Source organism: Pleurodeles waltl, chromosome 1_1, assembly GCF_031143425.1.
Source record: "Pleurodeles waltl isolate 20211129_DDA chromosome 1_1, aPleWal1.hap1.20221129, whole genome shotgun sequence".
Taxonomy (NCBI): domain Eukaryota; kingdom Metazoa; phylum Chordata; class Amphibia; order Caudata; family Salamandridae; genus Pleurodeles; species Pleurodeles waltl.
Window position 1 is genome coordinate 962,253,011 of NC_090436.1, and position 25,426 is coordinate 962,278,436.

General features: G+C 40.8%; 1 protein-coding gene across 10 annotated transcripts in view; it reads left to right on the top strand.

Annotated features, from left to right (window-relative positions):
* Positions 1-12,630, top strand: part of PPP3CA (protein phosphatase 3 catalytic subunit alpha) — a 608,768-nt gene extending 596,138 nt beyond the window's left edge. For 6 of the 10 annotated variants that reach the window (XM_069230223.1, XM_069230221.1, XM_069230222.1 and 3 more), the window contains 3 exons: positions 1,212-1,309; positions 5,058-5,087; positions 10,974-12,630. In XM_069230223.1, coding sequence (XP_069086324.1) covers positions 1,212-1,309; positions 5,058-5,087; positions 10,974-11,170 — 325 coding nt within the window. In that variant the 3' untranslated portion in view covers positions 11,171-12,630. The remainder of the gene's footprint in view (positions 1-1,211; positions 1,310-5,057; positions 5,088-10,973) is intronic. The other 4 variants (XM_069230225.1, XM_069230224.1, XM_069230217.1 and 1 more) reach the window with 1 other exon arrangement.
* The last annotated feature ends 12,796 nt before the right edge of the window (positions 12,631-25,426 follow it).

Sequence of the window (25,426 nt, forward strand, 5' to 3'; positions counted from 1 at the left end):
CATAATTGGGAGCTCTAGAAACGTATTTGTCTATAGGCCTTCCACTATTCACATTCCCTGCACGCACCAGAGCTTTACTTTTGTTCCAGATTTAGAGGCTTGGGGTCCCCCCTCCCCGAGAATTTCTCTCCTGTGCTCCCTGAGGCCTTTAAGTGACAGCTGGGCAGACACCCCCGGAGACTGTTGGGATGGTGGGTCATACCCTAACATGGTGATTGATCACTCCAAAAGAAATAAGACTGCATTTACCTCCCTAGACCCACGTTTGGTTTGTTTAATTGATGTTTTGTTTTATTTCTCATTATCCATTACTATAATGGTTGAAAGTTTTAACAGATGCATGGTCGTTAGATGGTATTCCCACCTCCTTACATGCTGGGCTACGAAAATGGCTACTTTGTGATGACAGAAGAAGCTACGACATGTTGTTGTGATCTTTGTAATGACTTTCAACTTAATAAAAACAAATTTGACAAAAAATGAATATTGGCTTACCTTGCCAAGATCGAATGCATTGTTAAGGTAGAATATTGTATTCCTTGACGAAACTGTTCACATTTAAAAAAGAAAGAAAAATGGTGTGATTTAGCCACCTCCCTTCAGTCTTCTTTGGCAGCCATATCTGCTCTCTTTTCTGTGAAGTGACCACTTTCATAGAGACCACGTGAGCCACATTTATATACGTTCATTGGATAATAATGTTTCCTTGGAAGGTTTTTGAGTTACCACAAAGTAGGTTGGGAGGGTATTTGGGCCCCATGGTTCTCTTGCACCTTGTGTTCTGGAGAGCTCATCTCAGAGTGGAACTTGTGCCATTTTTACCCCAATATTGATTGGTTCTGAAACTTTTGAGACTTTTTGTTTTTCAACAAACACGTTTGTACTCAACTCTAATTTTTAGTGCTAAATCACAATTTAATTTTAAAGATGGCACTACTTGCCCCCGTCTGTTGATTATGCGGTAAGTACACAGTTGAGTTTGGGTTTGTGCGCATACCAGTGTGTGCTGCAAGATGCCAAGCTACATGTGTATTGCAAATGTCTGCCACGGTGGTACTTGATGGAGACTGTTGCCCAAGAAACCTTCCTACATGAAGCACAGTAAGTTAAGTCAGACCTAGTCCTTTAGGATGTATTATGTGCACAGACTTGCAGTGTCTATTAAACAGTCACAATCTGTGTTCTTGCTTCCTCACCCTTTTATTTTGCAGAGAAGAGAGTGAGAGTGTGCTGACACTGAAAGGCTTGACTCCCACAGGAATGCTGCCCAGCGGGGTGCTTTCAGGAGGAAAACAAACATTGCAGAGCGGTAAGGATGACTGCCCCTGTGTGCTGAATTATGTCCATACTGTTGAATATGAAGCATACGTTTCAATTAAAGCCAGCAGCAGCCTTAGCAGTCTGCTCAGAAAGCTAGCACTGCAGGAGGAAGCAGCTGGTGCACAGCATTTTCTTCACTGGTGGGTAAGGGAATAGCCTAGTTAGTTATTTGCCTGCACTGTGTACCCTCTTTCTGAGAAGTTACTTTTCTTGTGCACAATTAAGTACTATTTGTGAATTGATGTCAAGTGCCTGCACCTAATCCTGAGGGAATCTCACCAAGTGACCCGCACACGCACAAAACGTTTCTGAAGAACATTAGAACAAGGCCTTGTTCTCTGGCCCACTCAAATTTGTTAAACAATAACTACTTTATTGCATCTGTGAGCACTTTTAGGAGCCTTTGACCAGACATAACAAGCACACACTATTGACTCGGTCAGTGTAGCCTCACAACACATTTGTTATCCGCGATCTGCCATTTTACGATGCTGCTTCCTATAATCCTCTGCGTGCCTGCATGCATACTAATCCTTCGAGCGTTGGATCCGAGCTGAAGCCATGCACCAACACCCTTTTGCATTTGTTTGTTGTACAGCATTTTTGTTGTCAGTATTGGCAGATATCGCCTGTTTTTCTTCTAGCCTAACCCTGTCGTCTCTTTACTAGCATTTCACATTTCCTACTTTTTTAATTTCCCCTATGCCTGACTCTGTTATGAAACGAATAGCAATGATCCGTTTGGGATAGTTGGCGACCTAAAAGTCCGAGAAAAAAAACGTGCCAAAAAAGAAACTCTGAACAAACCTTGCATTGATGGTGAGGTCCAGCACATGCCATGTAAATCCTTGCAGTACTTAAAGGATTTTTTCCTGTGCGACTTAATACCTTCCATTGATTTCCCCCCCCCCCCCCCCCCACCCCCTCCCAATAATCGTTCAGGCGTTGCTGCCCACACGTGATGACTTTCTGCTAACCACTTTGGCCACGTAAGACTAAAACACAAAGTGGCCTGGCACTTTACCCTGTTGAAGAATAATTTTACCAATGAGCCAGTCATAAGCACAAACGCTGTTATTGTCTCCAGTACCATATTCACTAACTGATGGATGGGAATGTTAGTGCGTGCATTCCATATCCCTGGTCTCCATTTGTGGAAGATCCTTTTTTAATAGTGAACGAAAAGCAATTTATGGATTTCTACCATTTAAAATCCCACCATCCTGCACACAAATTTCAAACAGGATTCCTAAAATCCACGGAGAACATTTTCTTTAATTTACCTTTTGGGATATTAGTCCTTCAGCTGGATTCACATTTAACTTCCATTTCAGAGATAATGATGTGCAAATGTTGTTGTTGAATAGCATTGATTTTAAATACATTCATTTTGCTATTTTACTTGATTGCCTTCGGCTAATCTTTACCCCAACTCGTTAGTGTTTTTTGAGGTAGCCTTTGTGGTATGTGATGGAATAGATGCAGCAGTTTGTATCGTGCCATTTTTGTCTTGAACTTAAATGGTGAATTCATACAAGGTAGATTCTTAATAGAATTTTTTGAGGGTATGAAAGAAGCTCCACTCATGATATGTGTATGCCTTACTTTCCCAGAAGCTAGGTATGCTCTTATGTTGACCCCTTCACAGATGAACATATATCACTGGAAAAAAAACCGGTTACTGCAGTTGAAGTTGGTATTTCAAGTGTTTAGATGCACGCCTAGTGTTCTATTAGATTTTCAAAGATGTGTTTAAGAACGAAAAAATTCATAACAAGAGTTGACAAACTCTTGCTCGCTTCGGTATATAGGTATTAGATCATCTCACAGTCCTTTTACGGCACAAAATCCTCACGAGACCCACAAAGGAGAGGTGGAGATTGGTTTTAAACGCTACAGTAGAATATCATGTGAAATGCAAAGTGATAGAGTTCCTAGGAAAGCTGCCTTCGACAAGGTAATTTAACCCCTGGATGGCGTAGTACTTGACAACGGATGCACTCACCCTATAAACTGTGCTGTCTGGCATCACAAAGCGGTGCATAGCATTTTGAGTCAATGCTCCCCAGAGACACTTCAGTGTCTTACGGTTTGCTTGACCACTAATTCTAAAGTGGTCTCAGCAGTACGCACTTCAAGAACATTGCTGCTTTTTCTTACTTTGCTGTTTCTTTCTGCTCTCTTCTGATTGTTTTGCTCTTCTTCCTGCTGTAGGAGGAGAGATTCCTTAAGGCTAAACTAGTGCAATCGAGGAATGTAGGTTCATTTAAAAGAGTGTTTTACAGGTGTGCCTTGAAACTTATGGTGGTTGTGTATACAGTGTAACCCCATGGATGATCGTGGTTCTGAATACCCGTGGCAGAGTAGTCATGGGTTGTCTATCACCTCTTGTTGGACAGATCCATTGGAGGGTTTTGGTTGACATCTGCTTACTCTAGTACCTCACACCTGTGCCATATCATATCCTGCTTTTCCAGATGGGAATAGGATAGCTAGAATAGTATAATTTACCTTATTCTAGAGCTAGCCCCTTGGCTTGGCCTTGGCTAGTATTGTGAACTGTTTTTCATTGCACATGCAACATTTAGTTGACCTGCACAATTTATTTGTTAGAGGGATTTCCCCGGTAATATTCAAGGGCTGGTTGTGTCTCTTCATTTCAGAATACCAACCAGACAAACAAGGCAGTAATTGAATTTTATCTAGTGCCCAATGTACATCTATACAAAAATCTTGTGTTGCAAGAAAACTTTAAAATGCTGCCAGTCTACCGAGTCTGGTTGAAAAAGGACACATTGGGTTCAATTTTAATGTGAGCTCCACTAATTGCTAGAGTGATCCTATTCAAGCTGAAAATGCAAGCAACACATGCACCTCTTAGTAAAGCTAGAACTCCAGCGGAAGCGTTTGCGGGTTAGGAGTTCTCTGTCTGAATGGCTTCCTCTAACATAGTCTGGTATTAAACTATCCAGTTTCTTTTTGACAAGCAGTTAACAAGTACAACCCCAATTCTGTACCTTCACCTAACGAAACATTAAAAATATCCCAGCTCGTTTTTGTAGAAGTCAAAATAAGGAGTATACTAACTGCAGCAACCGTAAATAAAATGTGCGTTTTAACAGTGTCATTAAAAAAAGCACCTTACATTACATACTCCATATACATCGCATTAGACAAGATGTCATGGCAACGTCGTTTTTCTTGCATCACCCTCCAGTCACCTTAAGATTATGAACTCCAAAGTGGCAATAGGCTTCAGGCGAAACACCATTTGCAGAAATAGGCCCTTTTGTTTTGAAGTCAGTCACCTGCTACTCTTCACCTCCCACTCTCCATAGTCTGCACCCTGGATCTCTGATGTAAGCAACAGCCACCCCCTCCCCCTTTTCAGAACATCACTTTCCACTTATCAGGCCCGAGAATGAAAAAAACAAGTATATCAGTGAGGTTCTATGTGAATGTGTGGGGGATTGAAATCACATTTGAAAAACTGTAAAATGTATGTCACTGCTTCCTAAACATGAAACCATATGACGTATTGTGCTGTCCAAACCAGCTGCAAATGACAATATACATGTTCTGTTCTTTATGTAGAATTGATTGTCTTCTGTACCAGAAACCGGCACGTACCATAACATCCGTGTAATAGCACCTGTGCTGCTCATTGACTTGTTCTTAGATTTAAAATCCTCTGCTCATTTTTCTCATCCATTTTGCAACCCCTTTCTTCTCTTCAGCTACTGTTGAGGCTATTGAGGCTGACGAAGGTAATTTGGCCAGTCCCCTTTCTGTTGTGATGCTGCAACAGAGAAGGGCTCTGCTGGGTGTATTCATTTGCTGTAGCTTGTATAGAGTGTGTGGGTGTTGGGCTAACAACTGTGGCTCGGTATTAACCAGTGTGCTTGCTTTAAAGGGGAAAATGATTCCTGCTTTTGCCGTTTCATTGGTGTCTAACTTAAACCGTTGCATTAAGTTTTGTGTTTTAGCAACAAAACAAAAAAGACAAGGGTAAGGCAATTGTAATGATATACTCCTAGATGCACAAGCCGTAAACTGGACTGCATTTGTAAGACTAAATTCCTTTCCTGCTTTTCACAATCTGCCTTTGGTGAAATGGAAAGATCACACAATGTAGAAATGTGGATTTCTGAAGTTACCAATTACAATGTTATGTAATGCTTCAGTGCCTCTAAGATTAATCAACACTAAACATGAAACATTGTCTACAAGATGTTCATTACAGTTGGCAGTATCTGATGACACACAACCATATTGTCAAGTATGTAACCCTGCTGTAATTTGTGCTCAGGAGGCCTTTACCTAACACGACCCCCAAACTAAACGAAACAATTTTTACCTTGTGGATATATCCAATAGCTTGCTTTTTTCGAACTTTACATTCCTTAGTCGAAATTTTGAACCTATTTGGTTGTTATTTGATATTCAAACGTTTTTATGCGTACAATCATTCATAAAGAAAAAATGTTTTACTCCTAGACATTCAGTTCCCCTTTAAAACAAAATTGATCAGTTGTATTTTGTTCTTGCAGAACTATGAACCACTCAGTGGCCTAATATGGAACCAATAAAACCTGATTTTGTTTTGGATTTCAGCGCAATGCACTAAAACTAAATTGTGGAAGAAATGAGAGAGAAAATACAACTGTACTTAAATAGCAGCGAGCTTGCTGCTATTTATTATGGAATCATCTATTCCTATTGGCAAACTCTAACCTGCAGTGTGCATTCTTGTTGACAAGTTTGGCTGTTTTCTGTGATTTCTGTGACTGTGTTGTGTTTAGTATACTATCGATGTAAATTGCTAATACTCATTGTCTGACTAGCAAGTGTAGTAGAACACATTCATCAGTAAGAGCACTTGTCTGCTGAAAACTAAATGTATATCTTGACCAGGCATCCCTTTAAATGTATAATTGCAAAGAGGGTGAAATTAGCCAAATCCATTGCCATTGCAGGCGTTAGTACTTTTATAGTTTGAATGACTTAAAATGCAATTAGTTGCATAGCCCGATAAAAGCAAAAATCAAAATGAGTTTGAGTGTACTACTGTTTTAATAAAGTTAATCAAGATTTCTTAAACCCTTTGTTAAAAAAAAAAAAAGTTTCTTTAGAGGTAAAATTTTGTACTCAAGGTTAACAAATGTAAATGGCAGGTGCGTTTCATAGTACAACTTTAGTTTGATGTAAAGAACCCGAGCTAATTAGATAACCACTGTATGCTTTGCTGTAGCCTTTTGTCTTTCCGGTAGCCTCAATTGACTAATCACTCCTCTGCTTCTTAAATCAACCCAAAATAATCTTTTTTGTGTATTTCCTAAAGCAAACGCTTTAAAGGTACACTTCTAATCTAGTTCAGTGCTGTTAATAAAAGTAAAATGTTTGGGAAAGGGTAAAAAGGAGTAATTCTCACCCACTCTTACTTTAATGAAAGGATTTTGTGTGTCTGCATAGTAGTAGCTGAAATGTTTTGAGAAAGCCATTTGAGTTGGTTTATTAGAAATAATTGTAAAACGCCTGCTCTCTCAGCTTATCAATGTAAGCATTGCAGTGGAATTCGAGATCCATAAGAGGTGAGGCAGAGTTTGTCCCATTCTCTTTGGGCCCAGTGTTGATAGACATTTCATTTTGTATCCCTCGTTTGTCGCACATTTCTCTTAATTAACTATTTCCAGAACTTCTCACATCAGTTCCCCTAGAAGGTTATATAAGGCAGCAGAATAATCATGTTTTTTAAAAAGATTAGGACCTCCCTATTACCTTATTCAAATTAGTCAGGATGTAATGGCAAGGATGTCACCTTCTTTAGGGCACCCTGTTTAGACTCATAATGTCCTTATGGGTGTCAAATGCTCATGGTGGCATTACGGGTTTTCGTGGATGTCAATGTGTTATATACTACATTGGACCAAAGGGACTTTCTTGTTCCCGTTTTCACATGCATACACAGCAGTGAAGAGTGCTGTTCTCAGCATATGTGGTTGGAAAGTGCAATTAAAGGTGGGCGAAGTTTGTACAGTGCATAAGCTTTCAAAATAATAGACTTCTGCAGATGGAAGATTGCAAGTTTGCATACGTTTTTACAAACGGATGAAAAAAATAATTTCAGTTGGTGTAGGTTGAAGAAAGAACAACACAGGTCATTAATATTCCATGCATGTCTTTTTCGAATGCAAAATATAGGAGATCAAGCATTCTTGCAGCATATACCCAGGGTGAAATCTAACAAGACTGAGCATGTGTCTCTTCACATGGCCATGATATTTTATAGTAATTATGTGTTATGGTCCCAAATAAAATAGTCGGCTTGTAATTATTACATGAAGTAAAAGGTTCTCAAGTTTGCAAATTTTGCATATAGGTTAGGAACATAGATTAGGCAGCCAGAACTTTGTTTTGTGTACATCATCACAACGCAATTCCTGCTGATTTGTTTATTAATGTGCTGGTTGTCATCCTGCAATAATTTCAAAGTTATAAACAACGAATGAAAAAGTAAAAAAACAAAGAAACCGAATAGTTACTCCAGCAGGATAAGTGGAGGTACCTGGGTCCCGGTAAAAAGAACTTCTAAATAGTTATGTTTTGTAGACTTTCCTATCAACTGCAGTTTGGTTCTACTCTAAGGCCTTGACTCATCACTTTCCAGAGTTTAGGAGCCTGCACCTCCAGGAAACTGTAATGTTTGTTATTTCAGGGAGGGCTATGGGATGAGATGTTAGGATGCTGATCATAGGTTACTGTTTGAGATTTAATGGGGGTACTTTTATATGTGAAGGACCCTAGTATGCTTACAGATAACACAGTATGGAAATACAACAGGAGTGTTGGTTCTTTGGTTTCATCTCTGGGTTTGTAAGTAGGCATTCCATGGTTCAACTATGCAATGTTTTACATTGAACACTTATTTAGATTTTTAATAAGTCGTTTTTGTTGCATTTGTTACAAAGTTTATCACGGAAACACTTTGTGCATAGCACACAAAACACAAAATGTACTATTTTCCTTATGACATTCAGGAAATATGGGCATTGTTTTGCTAGAATTCGCTATATACAAAGAAAAACTGCTGCAGATCATGTCGTTAATTATGGTTTCTGGGGTTACTAATCGATGTTTTTTTCAAGATTTTGAAAGCTTATGCATTGTACCATCTTGTCCTGATGTCTTCAGCTAATAACAGACGCTGTCCAGACATGGAGTTGTTGATCTATTAAAAATGGACAATATTAAATAGTGCTTAAAGCCACTTTTATTTAACTTAATTGTAATTTGCTTTCAAGGAAGAAATCTTGTGCTTGAAGAGTGATTCAAACATTAAATAATGTGTCCATTTCCACAAGAGGTTCAGTATACTCATTTTCACCTGTGAGATAGCTATCGCAATATAGCTATCCCAATGTGCTACAGCTGTTTGAAACTCATCCCGTGCTGCCTCTATTTTAAATAATGCTTTGAACGTTGGCCGAGGTTTTCTTTAAAGTGCTTTTTTTGCCAAAATGATTTTACATAGCTCCTTAAAATGTTAACTTAATCTAAATATTTGGTTATGGTGCTCCAGTAAAGGTTTACATAATCATGCTCGTGCTGTGAAGCAGTCAGAAAATAGGCAGATACCTCATTGGCATCAAAGGACCAACAAACTAGTTTATGCTAAAGTATTTGCCCTTCATCTTCATACTTAATTTTAACAGCTGCATTTGAAAGCTAAGGATGCCCCCGAATAGTGAAATTATTGTTGAAGTCCATGCAGGTGTTTATGGCATTTAATAAATCCAGTAATGTATGTTTTCAAATTAGGGTGCCAACAGGTTTAAAAAAAAATAAAGTACTACATTTGTTACCTCTTCCTTGAAAATGACTTCAATAATGTTTGAATGACAAAAGGCTGAGGAAGAATCCTTTGTGCAGCAGGAGTCTCTGAATGCCCAAGTTGTCTGTGGTCTTGTTTCTAACATTCCGTCCACTTTTTAGATAGCCATTCCATCTGTATGTATGGAAAGGACTGGCATTAACTGAAAGGATAATAATAATTCTATGTTAATGAAGGGAGGAAAGTGGAGCATCACATCCAATGCTAAACTGTTATTCCCGGGAAGTTTCTTTTAGTGTTGGGGCTGTTTAGTAGTTTGTTGCTTCCGACCCACTGTCTGTAGATAATCTATTAACATGGTCACTTTACATGAACAACAAATAATATTGTATTCTAAGAAGGCTCTGGATGACGTTGCATGTACAAAATCCAAATAAAAAAAAATTCACCTGTGAGATAGCTATCGCAATATAGCTATCCCAATGTGCTACAGCTGTTTGAAACTCATCCCGTGCTGCCTCTATTTTAAATAATGCTTTGAACGTTGGCCAAGGTTTTCTTTAAAGTGCTTTTTTTGCCAAAATGACTTTACATAGCTCCTTAAAATGTTAACTTAATCTAAATATTTGGTTATGGTGCTCCAGTAAAGGTTTACATAATCATGCTCGTGCTGTGAAGCAGTCAGAAAATAGGCAGATACCTCATTGGCATCAAAGGACCAACAAACTAGTTTATGCTAAAGTATTTGCCCTTCATCTTCATACTTAATTTTAACAGCTGCATTTGAAAGCTAAGGATGCCCCCGAATAGTGAAATTATTGTTGAAGTCCATGCAGGTGTTTATGGCATTTAATAAATCCAGTAATGTCCGTTTTCAAATTAGGGTGCCAACAGGTTTAAAAAAAAATAAAGTACTACATTTGTTACCTCTTCCTTGAAAATGACTTCAATAATGTTTGAATGACAAAAGGCTGAGGAAGAATCCTTTGTGCAGCAGGAGTCTCTGAATGCCCAAGTTGTCTGTGGTCTTGTTTCTAACATTCCGTCCACTTTTTAGATAGCCATTCCATCTGTATGTATGGAAAGGACTGGCATTAACTGAAAGGATAATAATAATTCTATGTTAATGAAGGGAGGAAAGTGGAGCATCACATCCAATGCTAAACTGTTATACCCGGGAAGTTTCTTTTAGCGTTGGGGCTGTTTAGTAGTTTGTTGCTTCCGACCCACTGTCTGTAGATAATCTATTAACATGGTCACTTTACATGAACAACAAATAATATTGTATTCTAAGAAGGCTCTGGATGACGTTGCATGTACAAAATCCAAATAACTGCAGGAAGGAATTTTATATGTTGTAAAACTAGATTATGAAAGAGCAGAGATCAATTGTAGGTAGGCCATGTGAACATGGTAGTTTAAAACATTAAAGAAATGTGTACCCCTGCCATTATAATGCAAACACTGCAAGACTACTTGTGCAGAAAACCTGTTAAGAATTAGGTGTTAGCATGCTACTAGTAATTGCAAGCCATTTACCACAGCCTAAACACGTTTTGTCAGCTTTGTACATTTTTTAGCTGAACTAAACACAAATAGACAAATTTAATTCGGCTCTGTCAGACATTTAGTTTGCAAGAAACATTTGATGCTTACAAAGTTGTAGCTTTCCAAATTAGGTTGTTTTCTCCCTTCTGTATTACGTAGTCCAGATTAGTCATGATTTATAGAGAGTTCTCCGCTGTCTTTATGTTCTGTAAAAATGTGCTTCATTGTCTTTTACTAACTTTATTTTTTGTATTTTCGCAAATCTCTTATTTAGCTATCAAAGGATTCTCGCCACAGCATAAAATTACTAGCTTCGAAGAGGCCAAAGGCTTAGACCGAATTAACGAGAGGATGCCGCCCCGCAGGGATGTCATGGCATCCGATACCAACCTTAACTCTCTCAACAAGGCCATCTCCTCAGAGACTAATGGCACTGACAGCAATGGCAGTAATAGCAGCAGTATTCAGTGACCACTTCCTGTTAAATTTCTTTTTTAGCTGCAGGGCATGATGGGATTGCTGCACATCAGCAGTTGGATGTTCTTGCCTCTGGTAAAAGCTACTTGCTCTGGGGGCCAGGTGTTGGGGTTCAGTTTACAATATCATATAGATGACATGGTAAACTATTTTGGTGGGAGATAAATCTCCCTTTTGGATATGCCTTTAATGCTTGTAGAAAATAAAAAGGAACGGTAATGCTGGTGTATATTGTAAAGTCAGAGGGAATGAACATGTTTTCCTACTGCATTGGGAACGTCTAGATATGTTACTAAAAGGCCTTTTATTATGTTACTGGACATACAGTAAAATCCTTGTCTAATTTCTTACTAACTCTATTGTACGTTTACAGTTGCAGCACTAAACTACAGACATCAAACCATTTTTAACATAATGATGTACAAACTAAAGAAGGACTATTTATTAATGATGTTTTGCTACTCTTGTCAGACAACTCAAAAATAAATTAGGCAGTCAAAAAAAAGAATGTTGCAAATTTGTTCAGAATGCCAAAAAAGGAAGTTTAATTTTGTACAGATTATGCTTACCTCAGGTTTTAGTGTGCTTGAATGCCCTTGTTTCAGAATAACACGTAGCTTAATAATTTGGCATTGAGTATCCTTTTCTTTAAGTTTAAAAACTGGAATAATATTATCTATTTTTTGTTCTATTTAGGTTTTTTATTTTTTGCGGGGAGGGATGGGTAAATCAAGTCTTGGTTGTGGCTTGCTGAATTTAAATATTTATGAGTGGTGCATTTTTAAGTATAGTGAACAAGACACCATATTAAGTGCAGTGAAAAGCATCTATATTCTGTAAAAATCTGCCTATGCATGTTTTTTAAGACAAAAATGGCTGTATAGGCCTTTATGGGACTGTAATGCGCTTAGTGGTCTGACTTATACTGGAAATGTATGTATAATGGCATACTTTATATTCTCTAACAAAAAATAATGCTTAATGCCTTTGAAATTTTGTAATCAAAAAAGCTTTGAAAAAAATCTAAAGGGGAGAGTATTCTTAAAAATTTTTAACATACGCTTGTCAGTGCACATATAGTTGGTTAGCATGTATAGCAAACCTTGTGAAATTTAAATAAGTTTATGGTTACATGTGAAACTAAATGCATGATAACTGTTAGTGTCATAAAGGTTTAGTCATTTTGTTCTGTTCTGTCATGTGCCACAAAATGTGTAATTTTTTCACTTTTTTCCCTTTGTATATCAGTTACGGGTTATTACTGGTTCATTCTGAAAAACAAAATACAGTCCATTGATACTTTTTAACAATTGTATAAGTGCCCAAGTAATTCACTACAGCCTAAAGCCTTGCCTTTGTAATTTGACTTCTGAAATGTTGGCAACCGAAGCATGCACTTGTAACAATGAAAAAATCATTTTATATTACTACTCAATAAAACGTGCATGAAATTATGAAGGTCTCAATCTCTCGCTCACAGTACCACAAGCAGGCAGCCGAGGCTTGTGTGCATTTTACACATTGCTGTATTACCCCAAACACTTGACTCCTTGGAAATTAGATTTGTTTTAAATTTGCTGCTCTTCCATAGTCATTTAAAGATTGTTTCACACAGTGTTTTACCCACAGCACATTTGAACTATTGCTGCAGTGCGTTATTGCCCTCCGGTAACGGTTTTAATTACGTAAAATAATACTCTTGCAACATATCATGTCAAAAATAAATACGAATTTGATTCTGATACAGTTCCAGATGGAACTGTTAAAACACACCTGTCCATCCCTCCTAATATAATGCTTCAATAAACACTAAGGGAGGTGTTGAAGCTGTGCTTTCCTGAAGCTTTTGCTTCTTTTCGTTTCAACAAAGACTACTTTTATTGGTTTAGGATCCTTTTCATTGTGAGCACTTATGAAGTGGTTTATCATGGGCATCTCATGGCCCAAAGAATCTTCTTTGACATGGACAGGATCTCTGCTTGGTTTCGCACTATAAGTAGCAAGACCTAAGTTTACAAGAGAAAATAAAAGATATCCTAAAGTCCTTTGGGTTTGTCCTAAATGTATATTTGTGGCAGTTTTAAATCTGGTTGTCGCCATTAATGAGATGTCTAGTTTAATACCTGCAGGCTAGCATTGCCACTTTGAGTGAAAAATAAATGATAATCTATGGCAGCGAAAGGTGGCCATAATCACTTTTCTTTCCTTGTTGGCCTCTTCAGTTAAGGTATGGTAATGTCATTAAATGGCAAAGGCCAATCTTGACATTACTCACTGAAGCACCTTTTACGTTATCTCCTTTGAGTACTTCACTTGATTACCGTTTTTATTTCCTACAAACAGATTCACTATATTACCTTTCTGGATTGTTATGCATTGTATGTATTCATTGCTAGGTATTGCTCATACATTACTTTGCGTTTTGCCTATCAGATGTGTATAGATGACCACTTTTCATTGTCTGTTTCTGTACCATATTACATATCATGTGTTCAGGTGAAAGTTCATATGTAAAGATTTGTTTGGGTGAATGATGTGCCACTATGTTTTGTGTGTTAGAAGGAACTTGTAAAAATTAATTTTTTGGGGCATGTCTTTCTTTGAGAAGTCATGTATTCAGACCATTCTTTGTGTAAGGAATGATTATTCTTATGGATACTTCCAACTACAGGTTCCTCACTCCTTTAGTTTCCTCGAGGCACAAGATCCAGAAACTTCAGATAGTAGTCCTGCACCTATAATGGCTCCTCTGCAGCGGCCTGGCTTCCAGATCAAACCCAGATGTGACATAATGGAACCGTATAAGATGCCACCCTGGTGCACTGATGACTGTTCATTGTTTCCTCACTCTTTGCAAATCTTGAGTTGCTGTGCTCTGAACATTTTTTCATGCAAAAGCATTTGTAAAGCATGTTTTGGGGATGTCTCACACAAACAGTTCACAGCATAAGGGACACACCATTCCTGCAGCAAGCATATGTTTATCTTGAACTTCACAATGTGTTCCTCTTGTGACTGGTCAACATGTGCAAAGTCATGTGAGAAGTTCAGCAACATAAATGCAAAGGCCGTTAAGGGGTTGGAAACGAAGCTCTGCATATTGCAGGTGAGAGACAATTAAGGACACCAATAGAAACCGTGTTGCTTCAGATCCATATCTTGCAACAGGTCCCTCTATGTCTCACCCTCGAACAGAAATCCTTTAAGTGGGCCATCACCAAGGGAAATGAGAAGTTCTTAAAGAAGCATAAGAAGCATCACAGGATAGTTTCTTCAGCCTCTTGTTCCCTCAGAAGTGGGCAGGTCCCCTGGTTTGCTACCCTTTTCCTTACACTGCCCTCAACATTTGTAGCTCCAAATCAAGAGTTTCCAGCCTATGGCACTGACCCATTGCAGATTGCGGCCATCACCTAGATGATTGATTCTTTGGCCGTCCAATCCAGTTCCCTTTGGTTTGCCTATGGCCCTAAGAAAGCCACAATGCGACTGTGTAGTAATCCTCTAGGCAGGAGGAAGAAGGATTTCTTAAGAGGTTTATTTCATGAAGTATATGCAATCACCCCAATGACAAAGGCCCACGGGACAGCAGGACCCTGTCTGACTTTTGTGTTTCAAACACCAACAATCTACAGAATCTTCCTTACATGAATCTTCCAGACATCACCAAGCCAACCAGAAGGTTCCCTCATGTTATACATCCCTAATACAGTTCCCAAATCCTGCAGCAGCAAAACAGTTTTTAGCTCCATCAAAGAAAACAACAAACAAAAAAACAAAGAAGCAAAAAAAATCTGTTATCGCTTTTTTTAAGCAAAAAGGAAAGAAAATGAAAAGAAAAAAATAATTTTAAAAAACTGCGATACAATGATGAACGATTATAAGCAGAATACTGTTACATGTAGAAATACAACATTTCACAACGGTAGAGACTGCATCCAAATGGCATATAACATTACATAACTGCACTGAATTCATAATATGTCAAACTACCTGTACTTTACAGGCACACTGCGTTGTCTAGAACCTTTCCGAACACTGTATGGAACAAGGATATTTTTATTCCGATTTTCAATAACAAGTCCTTTAGACACCTCTTATCTGAACATCTCATTGTCCTTAATTCCTGGGAGCTGAACGACCTCAGAACCCACCCTGGTATCAACCTTGACTACTTTGTTACATTCCACCAATTCTGACCATTCACATGCAGTGCATTACCACAAATTCTATCAATCCTTACTGGATCCAAACATTTTGTATCTCTGTTCTTCACAAGACATTTTCTTCATGCAAACAAAATCTCCCTCCCCAGAAGGACTTACAGACACACTTTTCTTTTCTATCATAAAAGGTATTTTGTTTGTTTTGAGCAGAATCAACACAGTTCCTCACAAACAAGTCCAGACTGTGAACTCATTTTGTGTAACCCACTTCGACATCCAAGCTGGCTTAAACTCAGTTATGGGTTTCATAATTCTCAAATGGAGAAACATTAGTTGTGCAATGGGGGGTGTTCTATAACACCATAACATGGTCCTGGCAGCCATAAATACCATACATCTGTGCAACAAAGCCCAGTGTATGCACTTTCCCAACAATCTGTTTAGAAGTTCTACATGGTGATTGATTTGTGGGTGATAAAGTGAGCTATTTAGATGCCTGATGCCACTTTCTTTTAGGAAATCTCCTTCAAATGATACAAATTGGACCCCATTGTCAGAGAAAAAAACTTCAGGAAACCCTTTCCTCATGAACACATCTTTTAAAAAGTCTAATACATCTTTAGAGTCTGCTTCTCCAATAGACGGGACCTCTGGCCATTTTGAATAATAGGCAACTAAAACTAATGTAAAGTGAGAATGGTGTGGTAATGAGTTAAAAGTCCCATGAGATTCCAAGCTCCCGACGGTAATTCATTGAAGTTAGTGGTGGTTGGACAATCTTAAAACCTTGTCACTGCATGAGCACATTACACATTCACGGACCATGAAATCAATGTATGTGTCCATCTGTGGTCACCAAAAGGCCATGCTTCAACTGCGATTGGTGGGAGTAGCTCCCAAATGTCCCTTGTGTGCATATATTAGCAGAATATCATACTCTCAGGTGGAATTAATTTGTCTCATCACCAAACCATCCTCTAAAGATAGATCATCAGCGGTTTTGATGTAATGTTGAATACTAGTGTCAACTTTCTTTTCTTTGGGCCAGCCTTTAACTATATACCAAGATATCAACTTCAAAATATTATCTTGATCAATGGCAGATTTCCATTCTTCTTTGGAAAATACCTTTTCCCCCTCCGCCACAACACAATTTTCCAGATCAACATCATGGACCCCTAATTTATTGTTGCAACACACCACCCCATCTTCTTTTGCAGGGAATTGTGACAAATAATCAGCCCTGGTGTTTTTCCCACCAGGAATGTGTTCTAAATTAAGCTGTAATTGCAATACTTTTGTGGGCAACCTAGTTATCTGTGGAGTTTTGCCCTAGTTACTTGTTCCTCCCAGTATATACACTAAAGATTTGTGGTCTGTCTGCAAGGTGAACCAATTTCCCTGTAGGTAGCATTGAAACTTTTAGGTTGCCCAGCAACATACCAATAGCTCCTTTTCAATTACTGAATAGTGTACCTCAGCATTGTGAAGTACCCTTGATGCTAACCCAAAAGTTGGATCCTCTCTATCCACTTTTTGGGTAGCATCAACTATAAGAAAGCACGGGAGTGAAGGATCATAGGAGTTTAGTGCTTTGTCATCCACCAATTGTGTTTTGACCCATTCAAGAGCTTTTTATCTGATAGAGACTTCTAGCTGCACATTCCTTACCTTTGAATTTCCCAGGCATCAGACTGGATCTGGAAGATTTTCACGAGCAGCCCCCCTGCATGCCATCAGGTGGCGTCTATCTGCTCAGTGTGCGTTGTCTGCACCGGAAGTGATGTTTCGGTACCTATATAGGTGCCACCCAAGCATGTTGATGTTATTTCTTTTCGCACCAACCAGCGCTGATCTGTAGAAGGGCTACCCCTCAGTCATTTCTTTGACTGGATTTCTTTGACATTTTGATGAGAATTTTTTCGGATTTCCTCCTGGTGTGTAGATCATGTCACTTCGTGCCTCCCTGACTTTCTGGGAGCCGACACAACCCCTGCCCAACTGAAGGAATCTTATGAGGCTATATACCTCATTTTTGGGCTGCTTGGACCTCTGCTCCAGTGGGCCCCCTGGGGTCCATTCTTGGATCCAGACTGGCACTGATCATGCCAACTCGACCTACCCTGGCCCTGCTGCCAATGCTTCTGGCGCCCACCAGCTGCCCCATTGTGATCCCCGACACTGAGCTGGAGGCACGCCACATCCATAACCTTGCAACCTAGATCGGAGCCTGAGCTTTGTTACCTTGGGCTAGGATTATGAGAGGAATGGGAGGGGTCACTGGACCCTGCAGAATACCCGACCTACAGAGAAGACCCAACTATGAATTGGTGTGAGGACCTGGGTGAAGCCAGTGGACTGGATATTTCTCCATGTACTGGTCTGCTTCCTTCCCCCTACCATGGCTACAGAGGAGGGAGCTTCATATGCGATGTAGGTGCGGAGGGTGGCTGAGGCCCTTGATCTTCAGTTGCCCTTGGTGGCAGTCAAGACTAACATATTGACAGAAGCGTTGCCACCGAGAGTTTTTCCTCATCACAACCCCTACTCCCATTCAGTGACGCCTTTCATGATGTCCTCTTCGGAACTTGGTCCAAACCCAACACAAGGGCTCCTGTGAATAGGATGACCCAGACTACCTCATCCAACACCCTACCACGGAGAGCTTGGGGGTCCAAGCCTCAACATCTAAAGGTGCAGTCCCCACCACCTCCTACCATCCCCCAGAAAGGGAATCCAAAAGGTTGGAGACTGGGTAAGAAGTTGTTTACGTCTGCCATACCTTTTGGGCCATTACTCCCACACTTTGTGGGGCGCAGTTGTGGAAGTGCAGCCACAGGTCCCGGAGAAGGCTTGGGCCATACTCTCTCAGGCTGTTGGGGATGGGAGAGATGCAGCAAAGTTAATGGACTCGAAACAACCGATTTACTGGGCAGAATGGTTTAATCAACGGTTGCTCTGCGGTGCCATGCCTGGTTCAGGACATCTGACTTTTCATGGGATGTCCAAGCTTCCCATATGGAAATGCCCTTCGATAGCACCTATGTCTTTGGAGACCAGGCAGATAGTCAGTGGAGCGCTTTAAGGACTCTCAGGCTATGGTCAAGTCCTTGGGCATCTCAGCGGCCCCCGTCATTCCCAATCTGCCCTTTGCTCTTTTTGTGGCTGTGGAAGGGGCTTCCAGCCATGCCAGTTCCCTCCCAGCCACTGAGCCACACAAGCTCCCCGCCTCTGTGTGGCCGAGGGCACGGTACCCACAAGCCACGTGGATAAGGTAGCCAGTGGTCTGGTAAGTCCACCACCCCCGGCAGCTGCAGCCTCTAAACCTTCCTAATCTGCCCCTTTACCATCATGGACACCCAGTTGGTGGCAGGATTTGCTATCACCTGCCCCACTGGCACTCCATAACATCAGACAGGTGGGCGTTGCAGATTTCTCTACTTCGACACTAACCATCCCTCCATGCCACTATCTCATGACTGGCAGACGGAGGATGATGTGTCCCTTCTCTGCAAGATAGTCGTAGCTCTCTTGGCCCCATAGAGATTTAGAGAGAGTTCCGGTGCCAGACGTAGGCTGTGGTTGCTATTCCTTCTACTTTCTGGTTCCCATAAAGGACAAGGACTTTCACCCTATGTTAGGTCTTTGAACCCTCAACCTCTTCCTTAAGAAGGTCAAAATGCTCAAAATGGCTTGTGTCTTATCTGCCTTGGACCCAGGAGACTGGATGGTAGCGTTGGGCTTGCAGGATGCATATTTGCACATTCCAGTCCTCCCTGCCAGCACGTAACCTGTGGTTTACAGTAGGCCACGAACACTTTCAGTTCACCATGCTTCCCTTTGGACTTGCCTGCGCCCCTCAGATGTTCACCAAGGTGCTTGCAGCTCATCTGCGGAAATCAGGGGTGCCAGTCTTATCCTATCTTGATGACTGGTTGTTGAAGGTGAGTTCGAACCAGGCTGTTGTCTCTCACTTCCAGACTGTGGCAGATTTTCTGCATTCTCTGGGGTTCACTACCAATATACCAAATTCACACCTGACTCCCTCTCAGATGCTCCCTTTAATCAAAGTGGTTCTGGAAACAGTGTAGTTTTGGGCATGTCCTCCCAAACGGAGAGTCCAAGATATTTAGGATATGATACTGATGTTTAACCCTCTATCCTGGATTTCAGTGAAACTGACTCTGAGACTGATGGGCCTCCTGTATCCTGCTAGTGACACTTTCCCCACTGGCATATGCAGGCTCTGCTGTGGGACCAGTAGTTCCAATGGACGCAGCATCAGGGGAATCTCCCACACATAGTCCAGATCTCAGAGGGAACTGCAAAAGAGTTGCAGTGGTGGCTAGCCAACTGCAGGTAGGTCAAAGGCAGGTACCATGCTTGGTAGTATAAATTGCAGCGAAGACTGTACCCCATGTGGTGCAGTTGTCCAATGAGGCAACCCTTCCAAATGGCATGCACTTTGAGAAAATTCTATGTTTATCTTGGGATCCCATATGGGGAATGCTGCTTCCAGCTGGTTTGTATTTGTGCTATCTAGAACGGAATCTTCTCACTTTCAGTAGGCGCTTTGCCCATGATAGAATTTATTGTTTATGGGTTAATCCCAGTGACGGACAATTGGTAACCTGCTGGGGTGGTATTCAATGTTCGCATAGCAAATTGTATTAATCATCTGCATAGTTGTACTAGTTCATTCTAAAGTGCACATACGTCAGCTATTTGCAGTGTATATATGCCACGATATGGTGTGTATGTGGCAAACATAGGCCATGTTGGTCCATCATTACTTAAGGGACCTAATTTCACGGGTCGTATTACATGTGGCAGGGTGCCATTGAACCAATTTTGATCTCGGTAGGAAAGCGGGTACTTCTAGGTACTGATATGCTCGGTACCGCTGCTGTGCGTTTTCTATTTTATGTGTGAAATGTATGTTGTCTCACTTTCCTCAGGAAAGGTGACCAAGGAATAGAATGTTTGTTTGGTAGGCGTCATGAGCTTCTACTATAAATGTGACAACCCCGCCATCATCTGTTAAGCTATGGGCTATTAGGTGTTGCGTTAATGCATGTCTGACATTTTCCAGAATGTCTATGGTGTTAGCCATGTCGAATATTAGCTACAGAGAATGAACACCAAATGGGGAGAAGTCCTTTTAAGAGTTCAAGCTTGAACAACCTATAGCCTAATTAGGAGCTCTCTAATCAGCTGAGGAGGATTATCCCTAAGACCACAGATGTATCCTTATAATGGTACTTAGGATACCTGCTGTGTGTGTGAGACAGATACTCAGGATATCCGTAAATTAGTGTCCGAACACCATCTTTGGTGGCACCATGTCATATTTGGACTCTCCCTCCTAGGCGAGGCTGCTGGTTTAGGGATGACAGCACTTTTGTTTGTAGGCAACTGAGTCCCTCCTACAAGTTGCAACTGTCAGGCCAACCCTCCTGGTTCACTAGCAGTACCTCATCAAAAACCCAAATAGTAAAATGTGATTTCTGGCAGCCTTACACATGGACTATGGATTGTGACATCTCAGGGGAGTCGTGGTGAAACGGAAGTTATCCTTTTCTCACATTAGCAATCAGTCTCAGTCATACACAGGCAATGAAGGAGATGCAGGAAAGTTTTCAATAGGTTTATTGAAAAGACTGCAATCTATGGTAAAATGCTTGAGCTGCAATGAAAAGGATAATGAACAATAAAAGAAGCATAATTGTGAAGATGAGTCGTGAATACAAAGACCGCCACCATCTTGCAACAAATCTGAAATGTAAAATTCCTACCATAGAGAGCGTGATCTCTAACCCAGTGAGAGATGGGTATGATAAACTGAATCTGCTAGTACCATGTCCACGAGAAGCACCCCCAAACCCTTGTTACCTTGGAATTAGGTCTCTAGGTCAGACTCTGGTGACACAAAAGCTGATTTCTGCAGTGAGGTGATGTGCAGTGTAGATGGCATCTGGAAGGAATTTCTCTGGTAACCTTGTGTATGTGAAATCTTTTTATACAAATCATATAGGGCCCGACGCAGGTATGTTCCCAAACAATTGATAAGGAGGCACACTTGTGGCAAAAATTATGTAAACAATCCCCAATAAGTATACATTATATTCCTGTCACACGTGAGTGAGAAAGGGCCATGATGTGAATACCTGCATACATCACTTGATTATGATGCTCATAGTGACACCTTCACAGAGTGGCACTGATAATGCAAATCAAACCATTTCCATAATGGTAAACAATGGCAGCCATCTTAAAAGAAATAATTGAAAAAATATACTAAAACAGAGCAAGCTAAGTAAGTTAAAAGTCACTAGGTGACAGGACACAGGCCTACAAGCCAAAGGGCTAAGCTAATCTCCTGATTCCCAAGAAAAGCTAATGTGGATTCACTATCCTCCCTTCCTCAACCAGATCTCACAGTAGTGACTGTTGCGTCACCCCTGCAATGGGCCGCCATCTGGGAAAGGTGGAGATCACAGGACTCTGATCTCCGGTGGAAGCAGGTCTCCACATCAACATACAGGAGCTCCAAGCGATCCTACTGGCATTGAAAGCCTTTCTACCCTCCATCAAGGGGAGCCTACTGTGGGTGTTCATGGACAACACTACTGTCATGTGGTACTGGCCGTTTGTCAAGATGCCCTGCTTTTCTGGACTTGGCTGGAACAGGGCATTTCCCTGGTGGTTCAATACCTGGCGGGTTCTCTGATCACCAGGGCAGACAAACTCTGCCGTCGATGCCTAGCGGATCACAAATGGCCTCTCCATCCGGAGGTGGTGCACGGTCTCTTTCAGCAGTAGGGAGAGCCTGGGTTAGATCTGTTCACTGACGAGAACGCACGTCAGCAGTTTTGCACGCTAGAGTTTCCAAGGCTGCTCTCACTCGGAGACTTTTTTTGTTTCTACTATAGGCCTCCTGTACACGTTTCCGCCCACACCACTCCTGCCCAAATTCCTCAAGAAGATCAGGAATGACCAGACCCAAGTCATTCTTGTGGCTCAGGACTGAACATGGAGAGTGTGGTATCCCGAACTACTGAGCATGGCCATCAATCCTCTGATCAGACTGCCCCTTTAGAAAGATCTTCTGTCAGCAGCAGGGGGATGGTTCTTCACCTAAACCTGTCCACTCTCCTTCTTGCATGAAGATTGAGCAGCAGCAGTTGACAGCTTTCAACCTTACAAAGTCTGTCAAGTCATTCTGGCAGCCACGCACCCCTCCACCAAGACAATATACACCTGCAGTTGTAAGAAATTTGTAGCGTGGGTCTTGTTAATCTTTTTCCTCCTTTGCCATTTATGATAACTCAGTGGGATCTCAATCTGGTTCTAACATTCTTAATGTGTGCTCCCTTCGAGCCTCTCCACAATTATCCCCTCATGCTTCTGACACTGGAAAGAGCCTTCCTTGTGGCGATTAAATCTGCCCGCACTGAGCTGCAAACCTTATCATTTAAGCTGCCTTACCTTTCTGTCTACCCTGACAAAGTGATACTTCGCACAAGGGATTCCTTTCTGCTGAAAGTTGTCACCCTATTTCATGTAGGTCAATCAATCACACTGCCTACATTTTTCACTCCTCCACATCCCTCATAAGAAGAGGAGCTACACCACTATCTGGATGCAAAAACAGTGTTGTCATCTACCTTGACCGCCCCCGTGACTTCCGTGTGCACCACCAACTCTTTGTGGGGATATGTTGGTTAGAAGGAAGGTCAATGGTTGCAGATGTGGACCATATCCAGATTGGTCGTGCTCTGCATTCAAATCTGTTGCTCATTGCCTAAGAGGCCAATGCAATATGATGTCTGGATTCACTATCCAACTCAACCTGATAGGCAGCAGCTAGGTCAAGCATCGTAAAAAAAAAAAAAAAAAAAGAATTGCACCATCAACAGTGGCCAGCATTTCTGTGGTGGTTGGGAGATGATGGAGTCTACCCAGATCTTTTTGTTGAGGCTGTGGAGATCTACGCACATTCTCACTTCCATTTCTTTTGTTCACACCACAACCAATGGAGAGAGCCAAAGTGAGGATTCAATAGGTTCTATAATCCCTTTGTTGCTCAATTAGGTAAGTTATTTTTCTGAATCTTCTCTGACACTAAAGGAAACTCCTCATTTTGTATTTGACAGGAATGGCATTGTCCTTTATTTTGTTTTTACGTCTAAAATCTTTAATCTTACTCAAGTCTCCTGAAAAGATACTTGGAAACTGATTCAAAGCTGGTGTTTCTTATAACCAGAACCTCTTCCCTTACACCAGGGCACAATATCATGTCAAACAATCCTTGATGAAGCCAAGAATGTTTGATCCGTTGACTGCAACATAGACCTTGCTTTGAGTGTGTCTACTTTTAAATTCCAAAATGTCCTCAAAATAACCAAACTAGTCTATTTTGCAGCCTTTATAGGATACAGTCACTTGATCTGGTGGCAGCAACTGTCTTTTGCTCCAGGTTGACAAGAACATTTCTTGGGTGATCAAGGTGATGCGTGCACCAGGATCCACCAGTAAATGCCAAGTCTTCTATCCGATTAAAACATCAACATAAGGATCAACAATCACAGAAGGGTCCCCTGTTCTGACATCTTCATCACCAACCACCAGAACCATGTCCTGCGTGTCTCCAGACAGATCTTCTAAGGCACTTCATCTATAACACATGCTACTTTCATTCCTGTGTGTTTCATGCTTTGACAGACTTTTGCAAAATGTCCTGTTTTTCTACATATTCTGTACCTTCCATTCTTGTCTGGACAAGACTCACCAGCCCCACCCCCTTTGGTGTGACTCTGATTGCCATACCAGAAATGCAAATGTATTTGTTTAAACAAAATTACTTGCTCAACCGTTCCTTTTCTCTTTGTAGTAATCCGATGTTATCTGTAGAGGACTGAACGATTCAACTACCTTATATATTTGTTTTTTTTCTGTTTTGAGATGTTTCAATACTTTTGGCTATTCTAATAGGTTCTTCCTATTAGTCCTGTCGACTTATGTCAAATCCCTTTTTCAAAGCAATAGCTAATAAATTGGGCACATACCAGTTGATTACTGACATTTTCAAATTCACGTTCTGTGACCACATACCTTAATGTAGTGATGTCGGTGTCTACACCTTCCCCAGACTTCTGGACCCTTTTAAATAATTTGTCGTAACCCAATCAAACTTGACTGAACATCAAATCTATTTGCAAGTTTCTTAATGGGTTCCAGAAAGTCATCACGCTCTTCACCATCTACCAGCACCACTTCAGGAAGATGTTTGAACGTTGACCTGCCCTCAAATCCAAGCAAATGGAGCAACAGGATTGTTTTCCTCTCTGGCCTAAATATAGACACCCCAGTGGCTCCTGAATTGGTCTGTTGTATCAAGCCATTGCCTCCATGGAATAGGAGATTCACCAGGAGTGTTTAGAAATGGTGGCAGTGGATTTACTGCCTGCATTATGAGCTCTACCTTATCAAGTTATAAATTCGTTGATAGGTGGAAAAAAATTAACTCTTAGCGATAATCTTTATAAATAGCCTTACTATGTGTTTTACGTAAATTAACAGATATCAGACAATTGCTTGAAAATGTTGACAATCAAAACATATAAAATTAGATGCGTTCCAAGGGTATAACTTTCCAAACCGGTGTGTGCGCCACCGCACTTCAGGGGTGTACAGTAACTTAGGGTTAGTGCATAATGTGTGCGCATCACCTAGTCACCAGATCCTCGGGGTCTGCGCACGTTCCCAACACGTCCACCACTGAACAGCTCCAAGACTTTGATAGATAAATCACAGAGGCTAAGAGAGTTCAAGAGGGTAAGAGGGGATTAGGAAGGGAAACAGCTGGGAAGGAGACCTGTAGTAAGAAAAAGGTTAGAACACACAATATGAACATATCTCCTGAAATCAATACTAGACTATGATTCTAAGCATAGTCATTCTGAAAACATGAACAATCTAAGAATTAAGTTTAAAATGACTAAGTTTCAAGATGGCCGGATACCTGTAAGGGAATCAAGATGGATTAAATGAAAACTTTCTTATTCAAGTACTTTCCTTTACATGA